The 26,581-nt window shown below is 37.7% G+C and overlaps 1 protein-coding gene across 1 annotated transcript in view; it reads right to left on the bottom strand.

Annotated features, from left to right (window-relative positions):
• Positions 1-17,196, bottom strand: part of LOC124789598 (cytoplasmic dynein 2 light intermediate chain 1) — an 84,522-nt gene extending 67,326 nt beyond the window's left edge. The window contains exons 1-4 of the mRNA XM_047257008.1: positions 17,079-17,196; positions 11,310-11,421; positions 6,663-6,764; positions 6,285-6,548 (exon numbers count right to left, since the gene is read on the bottom strand). Of these exons, the coding sequence (XP_047112964.1) occupies positions 6,285-6,548; positions 6,663-6,764; positions 11,310-11,421; positions 17,079-17,089 (489 nt within the window). The 5' untranslated portion in view covers positions 17,090-17,196. The remainder of the gene's footprint in view (positions 1-6,284; positions 6,549-6,662; positions 6,765-11,309; positions 11,422-17,078) is intronic.
• Positions 17,197-26,581: the final 9,385 nt, after the last annotated feature.

Raw genomic sequence — 26,581 nt, 5'->3', positions numbered from 1 at the left:
TGTGGTCTTCAGTCCTGAGACTGGTTTGATGCAGCTCTCCATGCTACTCTATCCTGTGCAAGTTTCTTCATCTCCCAGTACCTACTGCAGCCTACATCCTTCTGAATCTGCTTAGTGTATTCATCTCTTGGTCTCCCTCTACGATTTTTACCCTCCATGCTGCCCTCCAATACTAAATTGGTGATCCCTTGATGCCTCAGAATATGTCCTACCAACCAATCCCTTCTTCTAGTCAAGTCGTGCCACAAACTCCTCTTCTCCCCCTTCCCAATCCTATTCAGTACCTCCTCATTAGTTATGTGATCTACTCATCTAATCTTCAGCATTCTTCTGTCGCACCACATTTCGAAAGCTTCTATTCTCTTCTTGTCCAAACTAGTTATCGTCCATGTTTCACTTCCATACATGGCTACGCTCCATACAAATACTTTCAGAAACGACTTCCCGACACTTAAATCAATACTCGATGTTAACAAATTTCTCTTCTTCAGAAACGCTTTCCTTGCCATTGCCAGTCTACTTCGACCATCATCAGTTATTTCGCTCCCCAAATAGCAAAACTCCTTTACTACTTTAAGTGTCTCATTTCCTAATCTAATTCCCTCAGCATCACCCGACTTAATTCGACTACATTCCATTATCCTCGTTTTGCTTTTGTTGATGTTCATCTTATACCCTCCTTTCATGACACTGTCCATTCTGTTCAACTGCTCTTCCAAGTCCTTTGCTGTCTCTGACAGAATTACAATGTCATTGGTGAACCTTAAAGTTTTTATTTCTTCTCCATGGATTTTAATACCTACTCTGATTTTTTTGTTTTTTTTTTTTTTTTTTTTTTTTTGTTTCCTTTGCTGCTTGCTCAATATACAGATTGAACAACATTGGGGAGAGGCTACAACCCTGTCTCACTCCCTTCCCAACCACTGCTTCCCTTGCATGTCCCTCGACCCTCATAACTGCCATCTGGTTTCTGTACAAATTGTAAATAGCCTATCGCTCCCTGTATTTTATCCCTGCCACCCTCAGAATTTCAAAGAGAGTATTCCAGTCAACATTGTCAAAAGCTTTCTCTAAGTCTACAAATGCTAGAAACATAGGTTTGCTTTTTCTTAATCTAGCTTCTAAAATAGGTCGTAGGGTCAGTATTGCCTCACGTGTTCCCATACTTCTACTGAATCCAAACTGATCTTCCCCGAGGTCGGGTTCTACCAGTTTTTCCATTCATCTGTAAAGAATTCATGTTAGTATTTTGCATCCGTGACTTATTAAACTGATAGTTCGGTGATTTTCATATCTGTCAACACCTGCTTTCTTTGGGATTGGAATTATTATATTCTTCTTGAAGTCTGAGGGTATTTTGCCTGTCTCATACATTTTGCTCACCAGATGGTAGAGTTTTGTCAGGACTGGCTCTCCCGAGACTGTCAGTAGTTCTAATGGAATGGTGTCTACTCCCGGGCCCTTGTTTCGACTTAGGTCTTTCAGTGCTCTATCAAACTCTTCACGCAGTATCATATCTCCCATTTCATCTTCATCTACATCCTCTTCCATTTCTATAACATTGCCCTTGTATAGACCCTCTATACACTCCTTCCAACTTTCTGCTTTCCCTTCTTTGCTTAGAACTGGATTTCCTCTGAGCTCTTGATATTCATACAAGTGGTTCTCTTTTCTCCAAAGGTCTCTTTAATTTTCCTGTAGGCAGTATCTATCTGACCCCTAGTGAGATAAGCCTCTACATCCTTACATTTGTCCTCTAGCCATGCCTGCTTAGCCATTTTGCACTTCCTGTCAATCTCATTTTTGAGATGTTTGTATTCCTTTTTGCCTGTTTCATTTACTGCATATTTACATATTTTCTCCTTTCATTAATTAAATTCAATATTTCTTCTGTCACTCAAGGATTTCTACTAGCCCTCGTCTTTTTACCTACATAATCCTCTGCTGCCTTCACTACTTCATCCCTCAAAGCTATCCATTCTTCTTCTACTGTATTTGTTTCCCCCATTCTTGTCAATTGTTCCCTTATGCTCTCCCTGAAACTCTGTACAACCTCTGGTTTAGTCAGTTTATCCAGGTCCCACATCCTTAAATCCCCACCTTTTTTTCAGTTTCTTCAGTTTTAATCTACAGTTCATAACCAATAGATTGTGGTCAGAGTCCACATCTGCCCCTGGAAATGTCTTACAATTTAAAACCTGGTTCCTAAATCTCTGTCTTACCATTATATAATCTATCTGAAACTGTCAGTACCTCCAAGCTTCTTCCATGTATACAACCTTCTTTTATGATTCTTGAACCAAGTGTTAGCGATGATTAAGTTGTGCTCTGTGCAAAATTCCACCAGGCAGCTTCCTCTTTCATTTCTTACCCCAAATCCATATTCATCTACTACGTTTCCTTCTCTTCCATTTCCTACTATCGAATTCCAATCACCCATGACTATTAAATTTTCATCTCCCTTCATATAGACTTGTACTACTGTTGTAGGCATGGGCTTCGTATCTATCTTGGCCACAACAATGCATTCACTGTGCTGTTTGCAGTAGCTTACCTGCATTCCTATTGTTTTGTTCATTATTAAACCTACTCCTGCATTACCCCTATTTGATTTTGTATTTATAACCCTGTATTCACCTGATCAAAAGTCTTGTTCCTCCTGCCACCGAACTTCACTAATTCCCACTATAGCTAACTTTAACCTATCCATTTCCCTTTTTAAATTTTCTAACCTACCTGCCCGATTAAGGGATCTGACATTCCACACTCTGATCTGTAGAACACCAGTTTTCTTAGTCCTGATAACGACGTCCTCCTGAGTAGTCCCCGCCCGGAGATCTGAATGGGTGACTATTTTACTTCCAGAATATTTTACCCAAGAGGACGCCATCATCATTTATCCATACAGTAAAGCTGCATGCCCTCGGGAAAAATTACGGCCGTAGTTTCCCCTTGCTTTCAGCCGTTCGCAGTACCAGCACAGCAAGGCCATTTTGGTTAGTGTTAAAAGGCCAGATCAGTCAATCATCCAGACTGTTGCCCCTGCAACTAGTGAAAAGGCTGCTGCCCCTCTTCAGGAACCATACATTTGTCTGGCCTCTCAACAGATACCTCTCCGCTGTGGTTGCACCTACGGTACGGCTATCTGTATCGCTGAGGCACGCAAGCCTCCCCACCAAAGGCAAGGTCTATGGCTCATGGGGGAGGAGTTAACACTTAATCTAAGTAAAAGAAATTATATACAGTATGGCAAAGCAACCCAAGATATGGACCTCCAGTTAAAACTAATTGATAAGGAGATAGAGAGTGTGCAATCCATGAAATTTTTGGGCATGCACATTGATCAAAACTTAAGCTGGAAAGACCATCTCAAGTATTTATCCCACAGGCTCAATTTGGCATGTTTTGCATTGAGGATATTATGTAAAGTATGCAGCACATACTGTACTAGACTAGTGTATTTAGCTTACTTCCAGTCCATCATGTCTTATAGTATAGTGTTCTGGGGTAAAACTAAATCACACTTAATAGATATCTTCAAATTTCAGAAAAGAGCTATACAAATCATAACACATAATTCTCCAAGAATTCATTATAGGCCCCTTTTCAAACAACTATAAATACTCACAATACCATCACTGTATATACTCAAAAGAATTCTGTGTACAAGAGCACATATGAAAAATCTATGTACAAATGAGGACTACCACAATTATAATACAAGAAGTCATAAGAATTTGTAGGTAGAAAGGGTAACGACAACACAAACCCAAAAGCATGTAAGTTATTTTGGAATAAAACTTTACAATGCTCTGCCAGTACACATGAAGGAAATAATAGATGAAGTAAAATTTAAGACTGAGCTTAAAAATTACCCTTTAAGCAAAACTTTCTATGACATAGATAGGTACTTTGATGGTGTGTAAATTTATTGTCAAAATTTTGAATTTATATGTCTAAATTTGTGCTTTTAAAAATGCCTTGATAGTGATATTCCATTATTACGTTTGTAGCACTTGTATGATAACTTTGTTGTGACAATTCCTACATCATGTAAATGATTTATGCGAAGATAATAAAATGAAATGAAAATGAAATGCAATATTTCAGTTGCTCAGATAGATGGCCTAATATGTATAACTCAGTGCATATAGGATCCAAAGAACAGTGTGTGACTTAGTGAATTGTGTTTAGTGGTACTCCATTTTTGTCACTACGGTGTGTTTTGCAATTAGGTATTTGTTCTTTATTTTCCTGTAATTTGGATTCCCACATCGATCAGCTTTTCTCACCACCTGGGAATAATAGTGGCATTTACAATCCCAAATCCCCACAGCAACGCAAGGACTCTTTGAATTCCAACAATGTACTTCTTTGTTACTTCACACATGTCAGTACTGTGATGGGACAGAATTTCTCATAACGAAGTTACAGTACAACTTGTGTGCATGTAAGTCATATGGTATGTCAGAGTAGCTACAGTGCAAATGATATTTAACTTCAGTTTCCATAATACAGGGTGTGTATGGAAAGTAATGTGTCACATTTTTTGTGATGTGACATTGTAGAGTGGTTGGATCAGTTGGGGAGGAGGGGTTGGGGGACAACTCTTATCTTTCCAGGGGTAGGTTGCTCGATTATCTCTGTGTTCTTGGAGGTTTATGAAGGCTTCTTCCACGAAACTCTGTATAGTGGTTGTACTGAACATATGCTAGAAAAAACTTTAGAGCAATGCGATGGGATAAAGTTTCACCTGAAGCCCAACAAGATGCTGCTGGAAATTTTCTGAATGCTTAAGGAAGAATTCAGGCATGATTGCCTTTCCAGACTGCCATCGAATGGGTGGCACAAGATGTTTCGAGGAGGTTGGGAGAATCCTTTCACATCATTACATTTTTTTTTTAACTGTGACACATTACTTTCCAGACAAACCTATATGTCACTGCTACTTTTGTGGATTGGTACATTTTTTTGGAGCTTCTAGATGGAGGACAGTAGTATGCAGTTGAATGCAACTGCTAACCTAATACTAAAAGTGGGAGGTGGGCTGAGTTACTGGACAAAGTCTTCCAAACTCCTGAACTCATAGCAATACTCCTCATTGAATAAATGGAATAAATATGACAAAAGTCTTCTTTGCAAATTACTGTCAAAATCAAAGAGCTTAAAACATGAATCTTTCACATACAGTTATAGCTGTTGGTTTGAACTTGATGAATTAACACCTGCCTCATTTATAATAAGTACAGATGAAGCTTCTATCCAAGCAAAACTATCCTACTTATCCAGTGATCAAAAGAATTCACATATTAGAAAATCTGTACTAACCCAGTCTTTTGATAATAAGAAACTTAAACAGTATCCCTGTATTGTTCTTCAGGGGAAAAATTCTCTCTTTTGGTACTGCAGTAAATAATAGCAGCCTGCAATATAAGGGGCACTCAAATGAAAATGAGACAGATGCCAAAAAGTAAGTAAACTGTTTATTATTTCAAAAGTAATCCGCATAACTGTTAATAAATTTATCATCACCATAAATGTAAATACTTTTATCCCACTGTGAGACAAGACAGTCAATGCCTTTATGGAAAAATGTTTGTGGCTACCTAGGGAACCATGAGTGTATCCAGGTGTGCACCTCTTTGTCTGAAGGAAATCATTGACCACATATGTTTTCCCTTCAGTGCTACACATGTTGCCAATGCTGCTTCACCTATACTGGAAAGCCCTTACATATCCTCTACACAGTCCCATCTCTCCCCATGCAATTTCTACATTTTTGGAGCCCTGGGGAAAGACACCCATGGCCATCAATTTCCTTCGGATGAAAAGAAGCACACCTGGGTACAATCATCGCCCCACAGATGACTGCAAACATTTTTCCGTGAAGGTGTTGACCATCTTGTCGCACAGTGAATAAATGTACTAGCAGTCATGATGATTACTTTGGAGTCTGTCTCATTTTCATTTGAATGTCACTTGCATAATCATGCTCAAAACTCAGTCTGCCTGCAGCGACACAACAGATATTTCACAAGTGTAGTATTGCCTCTAACTTCAATTATACATTTGGATTTCTTATGAGTATATTTCAATATGATAATTTACATCAGCGGGAACTGAATAAGGAGAACATTTTGAATAAATTTCTAAATCTTCCATTGAAAATGAATGAAATTAGAAACTTAATGTTCTATTCTTGACATGATGTTATAATATTCTACCAGAATTTATGTACTGGTGTACTTGAGTATGGGGACAACATGTCCTCCACTGCGACTAACCTGGTGGTCTTTCCCCACTCGAAGCCAAGCTTCTTCCTGGAGCTCTTGAAGGTGACTGCCAGTTTGTCTTCTTAAGGCAGACAACAGGGCTTGGATAAGTGTTTCAAGTGTCAGCCAAAGTTGTTTTGGTAATGACAAATCAAGCATGAGCACTACTGTCAAATTTTTTAAGCCATGAGATTGGCATGATGCAAGAGGTGCCTGAAGAAGTCCTGAAAAAAGAGTTCCACCACCCAGTTCCCAGATGTGGCACACATCCTTTACCTAGGAACGTAATTGTTTTAGAAACACACTGTCAATTTGTAAACATTTAGATGTTACATTAAAGGCTTCTGAAACATACAAATCTAAATGGAAACAAATACCAATTTTTCTTACCAAGCTTTTCCCCGATTTCCGCCCATAAGCATATTCAAGTGCCAATGTTGGTTTTGCAGTTTCATTTCTGTCAAGAAATCGGTATATTAATGATGTTTTTCCCTTCAAGAGAAAAAATTAAATATTAATACGAAGATATACATTGATCTTTTTCATTTGGAATCAACATACCAAAAGTACTAGTACACCAGTAATGTATACTATTGATAACATTGTATTATAATCTTTGCATGACAATATACAATTTTGAACAGAATATGTATAACAAAATTAATCACTGCAAACGCTCATCTTATGGCAAAGGCCTGGTACAGGGACGTAAGAACAGGTTAAACATTGCAACTCAGCTTTCAAAACCGTGTTATTCTCCAGATTGTATACAACAGGCACACACAGGTGGAATTGCTGACCACAAACACTCCCCCCCCCTCGCCCTCTTCCACACACACACACACACACACACACACACACACACACACACACACACTAGTTACATTGTCCCAACACTATGACCTGGCAGGGCTAAATGATTATCTTGGACTGAGAGGGCGGGGTGAAAATAAAAGTGATCGGATGGAAGGTCAGGGTCAAGAGAGATGTGAGGGGAAGGGAGAGTAAAGAGAAAAAAGGAAAGGGACAAGAATAAACAGACAGAGAAAGTTCAGGCAGATGTAACCACCCCAGCATTTGCTTCAAGTAATATTTTTTTAAGAGAAATCACTGAATACATAAATCTGGATGGTCAGATGGAGATCTGTGGTGCACTCCTCCAGAATCAGACTTCAGTGGCTGAACCACTGCATTACCTCAATTGGCTGTTGAGGCAAGAAGTTAATTACCAAAAGTAGAGACAAGTTAGTTGGGCATGTAGTAAGGAATGGTGCTGGAAGGGGCCTTTTAACGGTAAACAAATTGTAAATGTAAACCAAGATCAGGATGAAAAATGTTTTGTCTACATAGCTATAGATTATCACAAGCTCACAAGATAGAAAATGATGGAAATTTTCAACAAATTTGTTACAAGCCTGATAACTGAAAGGTGGGAGGAGGGAGCATTGGGATGGGCCAGACTAGATCACAAGACTGCTGACTTCAAAATGTAAGACTAGAAGAGGACTAAAAAAGAGTATTTTTATGTGGTGCTTCAAATAATTAATTAAAGCACTTTGTTACAAAGTATTTGTGATCCATTACGAATCCTCAAAAGCAAAGGGGACAGTAATATTCAGAAATAAGAAAATATTATAGCAGGTTATTTTACAAAAAGAACATGAATTCCTGCCACTTGGTAGTAGAAACCCTTTTCTGTATGGGGAATAAACATACGAGGGCTGGAACTTAAATAGTGGCAACTATTTATTCACCACTGATAGAAAAGAGATACATGTTTGCACCTGTTACTGTCCTTCAAAGTAGTCACCAGCATTGTGCAGGACCCACTAACAGCAATGTGGAATGCATAAAATACCGTTAGCAGAGCTTGTTCTGTTGATGGTGCGAATGGTGCGGTCTAACATTATGGTGATTCTCGTGTACGACTGTGATGGTGTTATCCTAATGCATTATATTCCTACATGGCAGCCCATCAATGCACAGTATTACTGTTCGTTTTTGGAGCATCACCTGTGACCAGCTTTACAAAAGAAGCGGCGACACTTCCTGTGCAACCCACCCAACATTTTGCACAACAATGTGTGGGCACATACAGCGCAAGCTGTGGCTGCTTTGTTTGGTTGATGGGACTGGGAAGTACTGTTCCATCCACCATACTCCCCGGACTTAAACCCTTGTGACTTTGATTTGATTCCGAAGATGAAGGAACCCCTTCACAGCATTCGCTTCAGAACTGTTCCCGAGATTCAACAGGCAGTAGACCGCTCCATTTGCACCATCAACAGAACAGGCTCTGCTAACGGTATACAATGCCTTCCACATAGCTGGCAGTGGGTTCTACACAACGCTGATGACTACTTTGAAGGACAGTAACAGGTGCAAACATTAACTCTTTTGTATCAGTTGTGAATAAATACAGGGCTATTACAAATGATTGGAGCGATTTCATAAATTCACTGTAGCTCTATTCACTGACATATGGTCACAACACACTACAGATACGTAGAAAAACTCATAAAGTTTTGTTCGGCTAAAGCCGCACTTCAGGTTTCTGCTGCCAGAGTGCTCGAGAGCGCAGTGAGACAAAATGGCAACAGGAGCCGAGAAAGCGTATGTCGTGCTTGAAATGCTCTCACATCAGTCAGTCATAATAGTGCAACGACACTTCAGGACGAAGTTCAACAAAGATCCACCAACTGCTAACTCCATTCGGCGATGGTATGCGCAGTTTAAAGCTTCTGGATGCCTCTGTAAGGGGAAATCAACAGGTCGGCCCGCAGTGAGCGAAGAAACGGTTGAACGTCTGCGGGCAAGTTTCACGCGTAGCCCGCGGAAATTGGCTCATGCCACAACTGGAGACCGACAGCGCCGACTTCATCTTTCAACAGGATGGTGCTCCACCGCACTTCCATCATGATGTTCAGCATTTCTTAAACAGGAGATTGGAAAACCAGTGGATCGGTCGTGGTGGAGATCATGATCAGCAATTCATGTCACGGCCTCCACGCTCTCCCGACTTAACCCCGTGCGATTTCTTTTTGTGGAATTATGTGAAAGATTCAGTGTTTAAACCTCCTCTACCGAGAAACGTGCCAGAACTGTGAGCTCGCATCAACGATGCTTTCGAACTCATTGATGGGGACATGCTGCGCCGAGTGTGGGAGCAACTCGATTATCGGCTTGATGTCTGCCTAATCAATAAAGGGGCGCATATCGAACATTTGTGAATGCCTAAAAAAACTTTTTGAGTTTTTGTATGTGTGTGTGCAAAGCATTGTGAAAATATCTCAAATAATTAAGTTATTGTAGAGCTGTGAAATCGCTTCAATCATTTGTAATAACCCTGTAGTTGCCACTATTTAAGTTCCAACCCTCATATTTATATAACCACACATGTCCTCATAACCAATAAATATTGGATAAAGTGTACATAATATGAGATGCAGCACACAGTTAAATTTGCGGTGTTTCATGTTTTCTCATAAAGAAACGAGAGGGAAAAAACTGAAAGAACAATAAGAAACTTTTGAGGAGTTATGGCATCTGGCAAAACACTATTATGTACTTTGTGAATTGAATCTCTACTGACAGATAACTGTTACTTCTGATATCTTGATGACTCCTTGTGTCTTATCGACATATTTTTCTTTCACTCTAGCTCCTGGAGGTCTCACTTTTTGTCCCATTTTCCTCTTTCTCCCCCATTTTCCTGTTTCTCCTGATGGAGGAACTAAAAAGAAAAAGCTGCCCCCAAGCAGATGGTTGGTTAGAACACTGCACTAGTCATAGTCCTATAGGAGGTGGTACACTTTTGCTTCATTTGATCTTAGAACTGACTTACCCAGCCAGTTACAGGAATATCTACAGTTTCATGTACACTCCAAATTGCAGTGCAACTTGTCATTTTTAAAATTGGCAAATCTTTTCCCAAGATGAAAGAAGCAATAAATGACAGAAAAAAAGGCCTAGGACTCACTGAGAATTGAACCCTGGACATTTAAATTTGTAGTCTGCCTTTTTCCCATCATTCAAGCAAGACTAACTTTGATTAGCATTTTCTAAAATAAAAAAATATCATGTAATATTTCAAAATCCCATGAAAAATGCTTTTTCGATAAAAAGAGAAGGATTTCTTACTCACAGACATAAGCATTTAAAGGAAAGTTTCGTTTATTATAAATGAACATACAAAACTGAACACCAGTAATGACACTGAAAGAGAGAGAAAGCAAGAATCACAGTTAGAATTCTATGTTTTTGAACATGTAGGTCTTTCATAGTGTCATTTGTTCGCTCACTGGATCCCGCTATAACTGACTACATGTGTCAGTTCAGAGGTATCAGGAAAGTAAGGGCACAACTTCTCCAATAAAACTATGAGCAAGTAGTGTGAGGTTCAAAACAACCTTCACGTTGAGGATACTTTACTTCAAGACTTAAAACTACTCCATTCTTGATTTTCACATAAAATTAAATAGTACTTACATCTAATTTCTGTGATATGTAAAGAGAAAATTAACCATAATTATCATTTTGTTTCATGTAAAACATAAGATGTAAATTGTTTTAACTCTACAACTAAACTAAAACTCATGTACTATATTAGAATGCTCACTGCATATACATTTTAAATAAAAGCCAAAACATCTTTCAGCTTTCTTTCAAAGTAGAAAAAACATGCAAATTCACACAACTCACACGCACAAGTACAACAGTCTCTGGCCACTGGTAGGTTGACCACAGCAGCTAGAAACTGTAGTCATATGTGCATGAGTTGTGTGACTGTGTGTGCGTTTTCTACTTCGAAAGAAAGCCTTTTGGCCAAAGGCTTAAATGTGTAGCTATCTCTTAGCTGTGCCTGTCTGTAACTCAACATCTCCCCTATATGGTGAGTAACAGTAGCCGTCTATGCTTTTCATGATATTGTTGCTACTAGAGTGTCTTATTTGTGTAGTTTATCTCTTATGTGGAGGGTTGAAATCACAATTCACTACAAAGAAGTTTAATTGGAAGTAAAACAAATGGGATACTTGCCACTCCTTTATTTCCCATGAACAAAAGGGAGCATTCTTTTGATTCAGTTGCTGCTGGTAACTGCTTTTTCTCTTTGCAGAGTCGTTGTGCTATTTCAAGCAGGCTTTCACTGCTGAAAAACCATGACAGAGAATAAATCAAATTAATTAATAACAAATCATGCAAATACTTGTGTCAAAATCCACACCCTGTATGTTGCAGTAAGTTGAAAGTGGCTGATACTCTTCCTGTCACATTTAGAAATAGATAAAACATTTAATTCATTACGTTCTTCCTACAGTAATTGTAGCAATGATATGGTGTATGTCCCAGAATTATAAAAGAATATTTTTTATTCACTCACTGTGTTCTCTACATCCTTATTGGAGGGAAAGGCTCCAGAGATGTTTAATTACTTGTACATTAAAAGGCAGAAGCAGTTACTACAGGTAACTTCTCTTAACTAAAAACAAGTTACGAGTTGTGCTAATCTGCTCACACTAACAATTACAGTAATTGCTTCTGGGTATTACTCTCTCTCTCTCTCTCTCTCTCTCTCTCTCTCTCTCTCTCTGTCATCCAATGCATCACTTAAAACTTTACATCCAAACATATATGGGGTAAAAAATTTATGATAACACAAAAGGCAGTAATATATTTAAGATGGAGCTTGGTTCATTGAAAAGATTGCTCTTTACTTTTCTGGTGGAATGTGGAATAGTGTTATTATCCTACTGAAGAATTTCTTGGGGGCAGCTTTACTGTTTGAACAAATGAATCAACTTCTGTATTTCTCTTAAAAATGTTTCTTATTGTAAAACTTGGCATCTCCAATACATCAAATCAAATAATCTGAAAATTGTTGTACATACCAAGATGAATAAATCGCATTTCACATCATTCAGTTTTGTGACCAATCATTTGAATGTATCCACATTTGTCCAGGGTCGTTTTCTCTAAGTTTGATTTCATTTTGAGCAATATTTCTGTTTGTAACTTATTTAATAATATTCCAAATTGTTTATGTTTATTCTCAGAAACTGTTTCACTATTTTGAATGATATAACGGGGAATTTTACGATACTGGTGGTATCAATAATGGAGTTCCAGCTCTGGACAACAACTAATCCTCTGAATTATGTACAGCTCTCTGTTCCTTACACAAGATACACAAGGTAATCATCCTTTACTCTTGTATCTGTTCAGTTTTACAATTCCTAGTTATAGGTGAAAACAGACTGAAAGTACTGTATGAATATGTTCAAGAAAGAGTTAAAATAAATGTCTACAGTGACGTCTTTATAAATTTAACCCAATATTCTTCCTGTAATCTTACTACAAAAACTGTTATCATGTCACTGTTTATGATTATGCAATACTATAATTTTCTTCTATCATCTGTAACTACAGTTGGAGTCACGAATAATGGCGATCGAGTTTAGGCTCATTCTACACATCTAGTCAAAACATTATGACCACTGCCCACTGCGATGTTGGATGGCACCTTGTGGTGTTGTGAACACGACATGGTAACAAAATTATACAAGCAGAGCAGACATGGATGGGGGGTCACCCAAGCAATGATATGGGCTGAGATAAGTGACTTTGACAAACGGCAGATTATTATTTCGCAGGGCCTGTGAACGAGTATCTTGAAAATGGTGAAGCTGGTTGAATGTTCCCGTGCTACTGTTGTGAGCATTTATGGAAAGAGATAGAAGGACTGTGAAGATACCAATAGGTGCTAGGTGGTTGGATGTCCACAACTTTTCACAGAACATGGGGTTCGGAGGATTGTCTTCTCTGTAAAGTAGGGTAGATGTTGATTTGTGGCATCTCTGCCAAAAGAGCACAATGCTGGCTGCATGCACAAGTGTTTCAGAGCACACATTCATCATACATTGTTGAACATGGAGCTCTGCAGCAGACCACCCCTACATGTTCATATGTTGACCCAATGACAACACCAATTTCGATTATAGTGGGCATGGGAACATTGGGATTCGACCATCGATCAATAGAAACACATCATCTCTTTGGATGAATCACATTTTTGCTACACTAGGTTGCTGGTTGTCTCCATACACACAGTTATGGAGGTGAACAGCAGCCTGAAATGTGCGGCATGCCACAGACCCAGTCTGGTGGAAGCATTATTGTGCTATGGGGGACATTCTCCCACATCTGCATGAGATCTGAAGTAGTAATCAAAGACATGCTGACAGCTACGAACCACCTGCATCCTTTCATGCTTGATGTCTTCCCCAACAATGTCATCTTTCAAGAGTATAGCTGCCGTGTCTCAGAGCCAGAATCATGCTACATTTGTTTGAGGAGCACTATAGCGAATTTGTGTTGGTGTCTCAGTGATCAAATTCACCTGATGTAAATCCTATGGAACCCATCTGGGGCCACTATTGGGCACCATCACGGCATACAAAAAAATTAGTGGACCGTTATTTACTCAAATTACACAACCTGTGTGTCGACATCTAATACCACATACCTCCACAAACATACCAACAAACTGTCAGCTCCCTGATATGCAGAATCAGTGATGTATTTCATTCCAAAGATGGACAAACAATTAAGCAGGCGGTCATAATGTTTTGGCTCATCTGTGTATGTCACGCATTCTCCGACAACCAATGAATGTCCAGTAATGTTCCAAGTGCTCTACTATGTATTTCATAGCCAATGTGAGCATTAAATATGATTGTAGCAAGTTATTTAGTGTATTTTACTTCCATATGTTCCCAGTTGTCACATTTCATAGTGGTCGTAAGCGACAAATTCTGCACAGATAGACATAATTTATGGTATACACATTTTCTTCAGCACAGAGCATGTTTATGCACTTACCACAACCATTGCTTGGAACTGGCAACAATGCAATTGCCGTCTGTGTCTCGAGCTGCGTGAACCATCATGATTCATTGACTAGACTATAACGGGTCTGATTCCTTTTTTATTGTTAACATTTGATCATCATGGTAAGATTGACCACTGACTATCGGTTTTATAGCTAAATCACTGCAGGTTTCTGGGTCTAAGAACAAACTATCAATGACTATTGCATTATGCCTTTCAATCCTTGTAGAGAATTTTAATGTGGCAAATACTCCAAAGCTTGGCATTATCTTTTCTTTGTGGTATCAATCAGTATTACCAGGCAATAAATCAGCAATGAGTCTCCTAAAACAATGACTCTCCAATTAAGTCTTCATAACTGCATTAAAATGTCCCCAGCTGTTGCACTGAGCATAAGGTACTGCCTGCTGGTGGTTTATTACCTGTCAGTGTTACAAAAATGTTTGTTTCCTGATCCACATAAGTAAATGATACTGGCCTTTTATAAACATGATGTTCATTTTATCAGATCAATATGAACTCCTCTCTACATTTTAATCATATTTTTTAAATCTCATTATGGGATAATGACAATGAAACTTTTCTACAGAAATCATCACTGCCTCACACTAACTGATATAATAATTGTTCAACAAGCCATTTCGACAAGTTGTCTGAGCTGTTTTGCATTGCTAAGCAGAACTGAACGCTGGTACTGTTCTGTGGTAGAATAATTCCTGTCAAGTGATATTTTACAACTTGCTGCTAAAAATGATAAATACAGTTCTTGTTTGTAACGTATTTTAATATTAACGTGAATGAATGATGTACGGCATACAGTACAGTGTACATATCACACTTTTATAACTACAGTGCTGTGATGCAGGGCACATATGCAAATAAATATTTTCACATCCATGGTAGAATGAGGTTAGGCTAGACAATTTGTTCAAAATCATATGACAAACTTTTAACCACATATGGTATTCACATGACACACAGAGCTTTCATCTGAGATTAAGCCAAAGTCACTGGCATATTTAAGCTGTATGATGCCATCAACAGAAAAATTACAATTACTATTTGCAGAGTCTATAACAGAAAAAAGCACGCGCATTATCAAAATTTGGTATTATAGAATCAAGAAGAAATGCTGTCATATCCCAGCCTCAAATCTATTGGTAGGATTTTAAAGACTTTTATCCAAAAATACACAACTCTACTATCGACTCCAAAGAAGAAAGCAAAATTCAATGGGGAAAATACAGCAGACATCATCATATCATATATTTCATGGTAAGTGGCTTGAAGGTTCTTTTGTCAAACTTTTTATATTATGCACAAAGATTCTGTGTATCACAATGTTTATTTGTAATAATTAATAAACAGTAAGTATACTTGGATGAGCAAAAAAATGTTATGATACTTGAAATGGCTTCAGCAACTGACAATTCTTGCAACTTGCTTTTCTGCATACAATACATGTGTCCTAGATATTTCCTACCAAGCAACTGACACAAAGTATGCAAACTGTGCTACAATTTTCCTCTTTGTCTCAATACATAGAGAAATACCTCTAGGTACAAAACATCAATTAAAATGGTTTTTGAAGATCATATTAATTTGTTGATGCTTCAGTTTTCAGTGCCTAGATGAGTTTAATATTAACCGAATTTTCCGTCGGTGATTGGAAGAACATTAAAATTACTTCCATGAATTTATGCGGCAATCATTATGGAAAAACCAACATTCTTTTAAGGAAAAAAGTTCTAGGTAACATGTGGTACTGTCAATGGAACAACTAGAATGCGTTACTTAATTACGTTGCAAATTACTGTAACGATTAGGACAACTACAGTGTGTTCTGCCCGAAGGCAGATCTTCCCTTGCTCTCCACATACGTTTTGTATCTAACGAAAAATTTCGTACACTGTTCGGTCTTCTTCGTCTATTTCCCACTACTTCGGGATGGCTTATTCAAATGCCATTCTGCCGCTTTACCATTTTTCCTGATTCATTTTGCATTTGCTCAAACATGAGATCTTTCACGATGTACGCAACTAAAAGTATTAGACTACTTTTTTCTGTCAGTTTTCATTGGGCTATGAATTTACGAGTTATTTATTCAGTTCACTTTCATGTTTGAAGATGGACGCCTACGAACTAAACAGTACTTTACATTACATCTAACATAAAAGTTCACGTTTTGTGTGATGTGTTTTTTTGGTAGATAGCCCATGCCCTACAACCGTATCTTATTGCTCTCCAGTCGCATTAATGCTGCTACCTGCGTTAATACACGACGAAAAACATATAGAACGTTTTTGTTTTATCTGTTGTGCAAATGAATTTAAAAATTGTAAAAGTTTGAAATCCTAGTTTTATTCTTATAGCCTCCCCATATTTGCTACATTTTATCACGCAGGGTACAATACCGAATCTTCACTGATAAGTACAATAAAAAAAATTTCAACAATCAGTAGGTTACAGTTGCAAAGGGAGTCGAACATTTGCTCTCAACTGAATATGAATCAATGATTGATTTTTTTTTTTTTTTTTTTAAATATCATGGATACACTAGAAGTCACCTAAGACGTTACAAACGTGAACTACAATATAGGTACAGACACTGACACAATACATTTGCAATCTTCCGATTTATATCAATTTTCGTAATTATATAAAGCCCACGTAACGGTAATTTACAACGGATGCAATTAATCTCGTCCAACCAACAGCTATTAGTATTCAGTTTGTATTTTTGCGTTTTTTGGACCAAACACTTTTATTTGATTATGTTCATTTCAATGGCAAAAATTTTTGACACCTGCTTCACCTACTATTGGGAAGCTGGTATAGTACTTCTCTGGTTAATTGCAATTTTTCACGCTAATTGTCAAGTGAAACTGACAGCAGTAAATATTAATGTAATGTCAGTACCTTTTCTTCATCGTTGAGCATTTTAATAGCAGCGTTAACGACCAGAAACAAACCGCTTCGTTGCTGTGTAGCACGTATAATATTGCTCGTTGCTTAGCAACAAGCAACACAACTGACCACTGTGTCGAGGGAAATTCTTGTGACGTCTGTAACAGTAGACTTTTATTTCAATTGAAAAGCAGCTATAAATGAAAGGAAGCTCAAAACTGTATTTCTACAGGAGAGGAAAATTATTGCCGTAATCGTTTGCCAATTCAGCAGTCTTCATAAAATATACCGAAAAGATTTTAACGCAAACAATTATTAACATGAATATTATGCTAAACGCATGTTCATATAATAATTACGATTGCATTGCTTTTACAATTTACTCACAGTTTAACAGATTTTGTAATTTCAGAACTATCTATTGCGTTATATATGATTTGCCACATGTCAATGGAATTCCAGAAACATTGAATGTGTCACTGATTTAGGACTCACAGAGCGGTGCAAATGAATTATTTACTTATGTTGTAATTCCTCAGGTTTTATCGGAGCGTTTGATTGGTGATTGCGTGCTTCGGGGTGTTCTGCCGAGTTGTTTCCATTTTACGCTTAATATTTCGTCGACCTACCCAGCCGTCTTCTTCTAGAGTACATGTAACACCAAAATTCACAGAACCTGAAGAAGACGGTTGAGTCGATTTTCGAAATATTGGACATAAAATGGAAGCAAGTCTGCAGAACACCAGGGAGTAAGTTATTTATCTGGGTATATATTTTTTTCGTAGCTCTGAATTACTGTCAATTGTTTATTTGTGTGATGATCATCGGACACATATATGGACGTCATTCTGCGGCACGGTTGAATGCCGGCGTGTTAATAGCACCAAAAGAAATTCTCAATTTTTCAATTTTAACGTTTGCCTTCCTTCAGGCGCGTACGCGCTGGGCCAATGAGGGCCAAGAAACGATAGGCAATGGATTGTGCCGAACCTGGGCCGCCAACGCATTTGCGTTCGGCCTCTCAATCTCATCCTCACCAAACAAAGGCACAGGGGCCAAGGGATTCGGCCATGTAGGATCGCAGTTGGCTCTGATAAGTTGTCGAGGTTACTCCCACTTCGTTACTGTCATAAAGTAATGTATTAATTAAATTTTCAGTGGTAGATATTATAAGGAAAAAAGAGACTTTTAGCAGCCGTTGCACGTGAAGCATTCATTTTACTGCGAGAAGATAAGCGCTGGATTTGGAATAACGAGAAGAAACAACGCTGGTAGACGATCTCTCTTTGAAAATGAAGGGAGCAGTGTGGTGGGGCAAAATTAATATCACATTGAAGTGGGACTCATAGTCTTAAGCAATAAACGCTACAGATTTCGAGTTATTACGGAATTGTGGAGGTCTTAAATTATCAAAGATGACATTTCTTTTAGGAGAGTTGTACCTGCAGAAAAAAGATATCAATATAGACTCAATTTGCTTTTTCACATCATGCACATTATTTTCTAACAGTTGACATATTTCCCTCCAAGTATATAAGCTGCTGAATTTGCTTTTGCAATTGCAGTACATGGGGTTCCCTAAACATTTTAACATTCCCAGTGACGACAAAACTCCATCAGTGTTAATGTCTTATCCATATTCCACCCAATACTCCAACATTTTTAATCACAATAAATACGCGTTCAGCAGACACTGCAAATTGCTTCTGAGCCAATGAATACTCGACCCAGTGTCCACACTAGGAGAGGAGGCACAAGCTCTTTGATGTTACTGCCAGCAGTCAGAACTGCCACCAAGGCTGGTCACTTTGTTGGATCCGATTTGCCACTCATACATACTAAGCAAATCTCGTCCAACAAAGTGGATGGTTATGTGTAAGTGCCTTTTCATATGAGCTCTGTGTCCACCCATCACAACCTCAAACTGACTACGTACTAGAGGATATGAGCTATGAACTTGTATCACATTCATGCCAAATAACAAAACAGTTTCATCATTTCACAACAAATGCTCCGCACGCTAGCTACTAATCATTATCCACTGCATACTGTGACTGTCTCAAACTGAACTGATACATCTGTCCGTCGTGGATGAGAGTTTGGTTTGGGAAGACTTATTTTAAAACGGGGTTGGGGGGGGGGGGGGGGGCAGGAAGCCACCCTCCTATGCCCCTCGCTGGGGAAGAAGGCAGTATACCAACTATGCTCCCTGTACTGTCATTATTATAGCAGTGAGATTTAACAGATGTCGAAGATGAATTATACACAATCTTTTAGCACTAGCTATCCTAAATCTACTTCTAGATATTTGGTGTGATAGCCTGCTGCATGGGTATGCACAGTGAATGTTATTAGATAATATGAATTATCTGTGCTACCAGTAAATACTCAGAAGTCTCAGTTCGTACAGACAAAGACATATCATTAATCCAGTGTAATAAATTAATGAAAGGAGGAAGGAATAAAAAAGACCAATGTTGAAGAAATGGCACAGATTGGCTGTTCAAATCCACTTTGATGAATATGACAAACAGGAAATTCCACTGATGAAGTGATACTGCCAACTTTGACATCAGTAATGCGAGAGGGTTAAAGTCGGATGCAGCCTACATAATGGGGTACTATGTGACGACTGGTATAAGTGGTCTCATTCCCTCCAAATAAAAAGCTGATGGATTCACAGTGGTGCTTCTTCTAGGAACAGTAGAAGGACCTGTTGAAGGAATGTTATTTATACAACTTCATCCAGTTTATTGGGAGTTATTTATAATCCAATCACATAAACATTACAACAATGATTCATACACTCACAGTGAATTTATGTTGATTGGATCAACACACGAACACATGTGAGTTTCGGTTATACATAGTTATTCCTACTACTGACCACGCTCTCTCTTGTATACATTACATTGTCTATAAACAACACAAAAGCAGGAAAATTTTGGTTTTCTGCTCATTGCTGTAAGAACCAATATGCAAACTCTATGTGACATGTGAAGTCCACTGGCTACAATGAATGCACCTTCTATGGATGATAAGGGTGCAACTGATGTTCATGTAAGATTTCCAAAACAGTTTGTTTGCTTGTATTTTGAACTTCTGCAATGTCTAGACTGCTGATGGCACAATTCTGACCAATAGTGTATAAGACTATCTTCCAGATTGGGTGTTCTGGCATACTGTGCACAGCCAGTCTCTTCCATTTTAACATGAAAGGATCTGGTTCTCCTAGGAGCCTATGTACAGATGCAACAGTTCTAAGATGTGGTTGCAATTGCTGCAAGAACAGCTCAGTGTAACACTGTTCACTGCTTCTCCAATGCATTCAATGAACCCATACATGAGTGCATATCAGCCAACCATTCTTCAGGAAACCTATCCATACCACTGTGTATCATTGTTAACATACTATTAAGGTGAGTAGTAAAATGAGCATTACTGTTGTCAACAGCGAGTACAGTGACTGAATGGAACAAGTTTGTTTTCAAACAAGACACAGAGTGCATACTTGTTGACATTTTCACTGCTGTGCAGATATTTTCAATGGAATAGAGATACAAAGGTAAATGGGGGTAATATATCAAGCCAAATGCAGTTACTCTTTAAAAGACCACTTGAAACCACAGACCCCTTATACCAAAGTACTCAGATAATACCCCTGAACAATGAGTGAATTTTTTTCAGTAGGGTTCAGACTCACCCTACATTCATGGTAACTGTTTCACTTTTTGCTAGTTCACTGTATTCTACTGAAAAAAATTCTCTCTGTATATTTATTCTGAGTCACCCATACACTTAGATGAATTCTGATATAATAAAGGAAAATGAACAAGAGTAACTAACAACATTATTAAAAAAATAAAAAAAAAATAATTTGCTGCCCTTCAGGATCAACAGTGGGATGACACTCTAGTAAAATAAGAAATACCAATATCTGTTATATTAAAAACCAAGGAAAAGCACAAGTTAAAGAGATAGATAAAACTACCTACAATTTTAAGTAGTGGTGAAACATTAAAGTAGGCAACAGCTAATTGTCCACAGAATTACACCCTTCCATGATTGATCATAACTTTTAGGACGAAAGAAAACTAGAATTACAAATCAAAACATCCAGAGGCTATGCATCAATCAAAAATAATGAAAATGAGTACTGTTCAGTGTACACTTAGTATTCGCATGTTTGCTTCTAAAAGTCCTGTGTCATATACTGATATTCATGACATGCTCTGCACATTACTTAAGTAATGACAAATGTAATGTGGTGGCTTAAACCATTTTAACCCTTATCCGTGAAGATGGTCCGAGACTGAAACTGATTGATACTTGGGTTTAAAATAAAAACAGCTGATGGTCGAACATGCATTTTATACATTACTTGAAAGCTGTTGATAGTCACCTTCCAAAAATGTTTAAAAATAAATGGATTGCACAAATAGGTGACTCAAAAGTTGAACAAAATATTGGCTAGCAAGTATGTAATTGCTATTGAATCTGTGTAATTAATTTTGTACTATACTATCACATTTTAAACACAAAGATAGTCACACGTTGATCTGGGATGATAGATGATTAGAATCCATTATATATCATGAAACTTAGCAAAATTAATATTGAATACTAAAGTGTTTAGAGGACCAGAAATAGAATCAGATTATCTTTTACTCAAATGCAATGTCAGAATTAGAACAGGATATAGCAAAAGGAACTAGAAACCAGCTAATATAAAAAATAAAGATGTATTCCTCATATTGAGTCTAAATTCTAATCTTTTTATAAAAACGTAAATGAACATAATGAAATCACTTCAATCTCTGTGGATAGTATATCATTTTCCCCATGTTTTAAATAATACTGTCACCAAGCAGGTCAACAAGAAAAAGATTAACTAAGGGAAGTTGTCATGTCAGAGGATGATACGGAAGAAGAATAAAGAATTCCACAGACATACTGAAAAAGTAGCAATTGACGCTACTGCCACAAAGAGAAAAATTGCCCAGGAAAAGGGGGCTGTGGAACTGAGATGATAATTTAAAAAGAATAATAGATGATACAACATGTAGCATATAGCAAATATTTTAACACTCAGAAGAAAGACAAAATAAACTACCACAGGAAAAGAACCATTAAAAAATGAATAAATAAAAAAAATGCTCCAAATATAAACTGCTCAAAAAAAGTTTGGCACCACATGCATACTTGTGACCATATCTAGACTTACATTTGAGGATAGCAAGAACGAAAGAATAAGCAGAAATAAGACATGTTTGATTAAACAGTGTATGTGCTTAAGGCTTCACCCATTTATGCAACAAGTAATGCAGTGGCAGACTTAAAGCCTAAGTGTCATTATGTTGAAAGTTGCCTCTGGTTTCGCTGTGTTGTGTTACAGCATTTTGAGAGAAAGACATTTCAGTCAACACAAAATATAAGTATTCATAACCTTGTATCCTAATATTAAATAATTGCTCTAAAAGAAGAACAAAATGTAGTGGCCATTTTTTAGCTTATCAGCATTGTATAAACGATGAGACACTCAATCTGCTTCTCTCTCCTTTCTGCAATAGTCTGTACATGCGGCATAGCTAATATTCTTTAGTTCCAACATAACAGAAACCAGCATGGAGAAAATGGTATTCAACTGAAACTCAGGAGAATTTCCAAAAATTGTAAATACATAGCTAAGGTACTGCAAAATGACAAGTGAGTATTTAATAAGCACTTCAAATCAATAGAAGAATCGTTTAATATTCTTTACAGATCAGATTTCTACAAAATGTTGAAGGAACTACAAAACTAGCATCCCCCGATCCTGTGCTTGTGTCAAGAAAATAAGGAGCAAGCACTACAAAAGATGCACCATTAGCGTACTACCTAAAAAAATCATTCTAACTGTGAAGAACCAACAACAGACCAATATAACAATAAGCCAATAATAAAACTGCAGACAACTTGGCACTTAGTTTAGAAATAGTACACAGAATAATCCAGAAATTTATAAATACCACAAAGCATCTGCAAAAAATGTAATACTAACAGAAATGCATAAACATGCTGGTTAAAATGAACATTAATCAAATACTGACTCACAAATACCAAGTCTGAAGTTAAACAATGGAAAATCCAGGATGGAATGTAACAATATTATGAAAAGGAAAGTTGCTACTCACCATACAATGGAGATGCTGAGTTGCGGATAGGCACAACAAAAAGGGGTTTCAGTTGCCCGAGACTGCAGTCGTGAGTGTGAGTTGCATTTGCATGTGTGTGTGTGTGTGTGTGTGTGTGTGTGTGTGTGTGTGTGTGTGTGTGTGTGTGTTGACAAAGGCCATTGGCCAAAAGCATAAGTGTGAAAATCTTTTTGTTGTGCCTGTCTGTGATGCAGCATCTCCGGTAAGTGGTGAGTAGCAACTTTCCTTCTCATAATATTGTTACAAGTCTGATGTTAGGTTTCTCTGACAAATAACAAGAATTTGCAATTAAAATGTGATTCCAATATAGAGATGGTCAGTAGTCTGCATTCTTTGACTGTTTGCAGTGAGAAATCATTCAAAAATGGGGAAAAAGCAAAAAAGAAAGAAACTGGAATAAATAAACAAATCAAATTTGGGGACCAATAATAAATGCTTTCATTTATTGAATTGCTGCTTTTGGAAAAATCTGGAAAGAAAATGGGCTTTAAATCTCCACATCCAATACAAAGCATATTTTATGTCATATTCAAACACACTAGGCAGGTCGTACATTCAATTTCAGTGTCAATGATCGACCAGTATACTTGACGGGGCCCATACCAAATAAATCCAACAAGAGATACTGGAATGTATAGAAAGAAGGGCAGTGCAAATAGTCACAGGTTTGTTTCACTCATGGAAGAATTCCAAATAAATGCTGAAAAATTTGAAATTGGATGTACATGAAAATACAAACCATTTATTATGTGAAAGCCTAAATACAAATTTTCAAGAACTACTATAAAGTGGGGATTCAGTAATGTACTAGTCTCTCTATGTACCACTCCCATAGGGATTGCAAAGATGAAAGTAGGTTACCATGCACTACCAGGCAAATAAGCAATCATACTTTGTGTGCTCTGTATGCTTACGGAAAGGGAAAAGATCCTAATGCGTGATTCATTGGTAAGTACCCTCAGCCATGAACTTCCCAGTGGGTTGCAGAGTAGGTATGTACATGTTTAGCCAGTGCCCCAGTGTCTTTATTCTTGACATCCCCCAGTGTGTCTCATGTAGTAACTTGAGGATGTGAGGCCAGAATGTAGTCGGGAACACAATCCAGCACTAAGACTCTTTTGTGGCAGTAGATTTATCCCTTGATTAACGGTGAGACTGTAGTGCACTGAAACATAAGTTCTTAGTGCTACTTAAGTGATTTGGGGCATAAAATCTAACTCTTCAGAGTGTTGTGTTTATTAAGCTGGGAATAAAATGCCTCTTGCTTATCAAACTAGTAGTCAGGACTGACCAGAATACGTAGCAGGGAGCCAGTGTTGACTGTTGAGTGGCAGGCCAACACCAAAAACAAAATTAGTCATTTGTGGTCTATGACCAAATGGGATCTTGTTCTTTGTAGGAAAACATGTATTATTATTATTATTATTATTATTATTATTATTATTATTTTAATAATAGCCAGTGCCTCCTTTTCTGCCTGGCTATATTTCACCTTTTCTGCTGTTAGTGTTACCTAAATCTAGCTTAGAATAGGATTGTGCCCCTGATACTGAAGTCTGCTATTCTGGAGGTGGAATTAGAACATCTACATTGGATTGTGCATTCATAAATGCTTTAAAATGTCATCAAGCTTTTTAATTACTATCATGAGCATCACCCGTAGGCTTCATGCAATTGGTGGGGCAACAGCTGATTTCTCTAAACAGTCATAGCACAAGACTCGGTCACAGCTTGTGAGTGAGGAGAGAGCAGAGGGGAAGGGGGGAAGGAGGTTGCATTGTGTTTGAATGACAGAATGATACATGTACTTAAAAGTTTTCTGTACAATGAGATAAAATTCAAATAAATCACAGTATTCCTTTCATAATGTGTCTAAATTGCTGAAAGCAATAATATTACGCATGTTATTAAACAAACCTTGTACTTGAAAACCAAAGCCAGTAAAAGCTTCTAGAACAAACCTGTTAATTGCTACTGATGAAAATATTACAAAAAGTTATTGGTGTACATATTTATTTATAGGAAATGGCCTTGTAAGGCAATAGGCTAATTGAATGACGAAATAACATTTAGTTGCTTCTGAAGTAGGTGGTGAGCCAGTACATTGGTAAGTTTCAGCATTAAGAATGGATGTAGAAGCCCCAGTATCTGATTGATAAGATTATTGTTGATAGCAAAGCACATAGCATTGCAGTTTGGACACTTGTGCCAGCTGTGATTGCAGAAACACTTGATGTAGGATATCCTTGTTTTCATTATATTTTGTGATATATCATTATGATAATTACCATTACTACTATAACTAAAAATTTGTTCTATGTAACATCATATTTTTGCGTAAGGAAAGGTTGAGGGGGAATTACCAACTATGTTCTATATCAGTTTATTTGCACCTCTGTGTGCCATTGAGTGTACAGAAGATGACGTTGTTTAGGAAATATCATTGCCTAGGATCCAATTTTGCTACAATTAAGTCAACATCGGATGCATATTATGCAGCTGGTCATTCTAGATCTAATACACGTAGTGCAGCTAATGCATGATTAACCTCGCTTAAATTAGGATCAAACTGCCTAATGTAAGACTACTAGCTCGAATTTCTTGGTTGAGAGCTGGATATGCAATCATATCTAAAATTAAAGATCCAGCAAAAGATGTATTACACTGTGAGTACAGAAAATTACAACCATTTAGGTCTGCCAACCAAGATTTACATGACAAATTCACTTTATTCTGACACTGCTTGAATTCTAATCTAGCAGCCACTACCTGCATTTATGGTAAAAAATACTGGACAACAAACTACACGATAGTCCAAAAACGAGGTTCTATGAGTGGTCATAATTGTGAAGCATCCTGTAAATGTGGTGACAAAACAAACTAAACATGAGTAACACAAATATTACTAACCCTACAACATGGCAGAACCCATAGGAGATATGTACTGCAAGTGTCCTTTGAATCCTCAAACACGGAAACATAGGTGCTTACAACACTGGGCTCAAAATCTGTACCAAAGAACACAGCCCGAGTGCTTGAACAGCACCACATAATCACACAAAGATTCAAGTCAAAGTGCTAGTCTAGAAAGCAAGGTAACAGTTGTGTTTGACAATTAGTGCATGAAGTGTTCAGTAATGATATCTGAAATGCCATACCACTTGCCAGGAGAAGTGTTTATTTCCTGCACAGAGCCAACAGCCACCCTCATGTGATGTGTTCCATTCAACCCACAGAGTTATAAAAACAACACAAGTAATACTGCTGCCATTCTCTGATTCAGTGTGGAGTGATGGTTTATTAGATACATAGCCAAAATTT

This window comes from Schistocerca piceifrons, chromosome 3 (assembly GCF_021461385.2).
Source record: "Schistocerca piceifrons isolate TAMUIC-IGC-003096 chromosome 3, iqSchPice1.1, whole genome shotgun sequence".
Taxonomy (NCBI): Eukaryota; Metazoa; Arthropoda; class Insecta; order Orthoptera; family Acrididae; genus Schistocerca; species Schistocerca piceifrons.
Note: the sequence above shows the minus strand (reverse complement) of the source record. Positions and strands in the feature narration are given on the sequence as shown.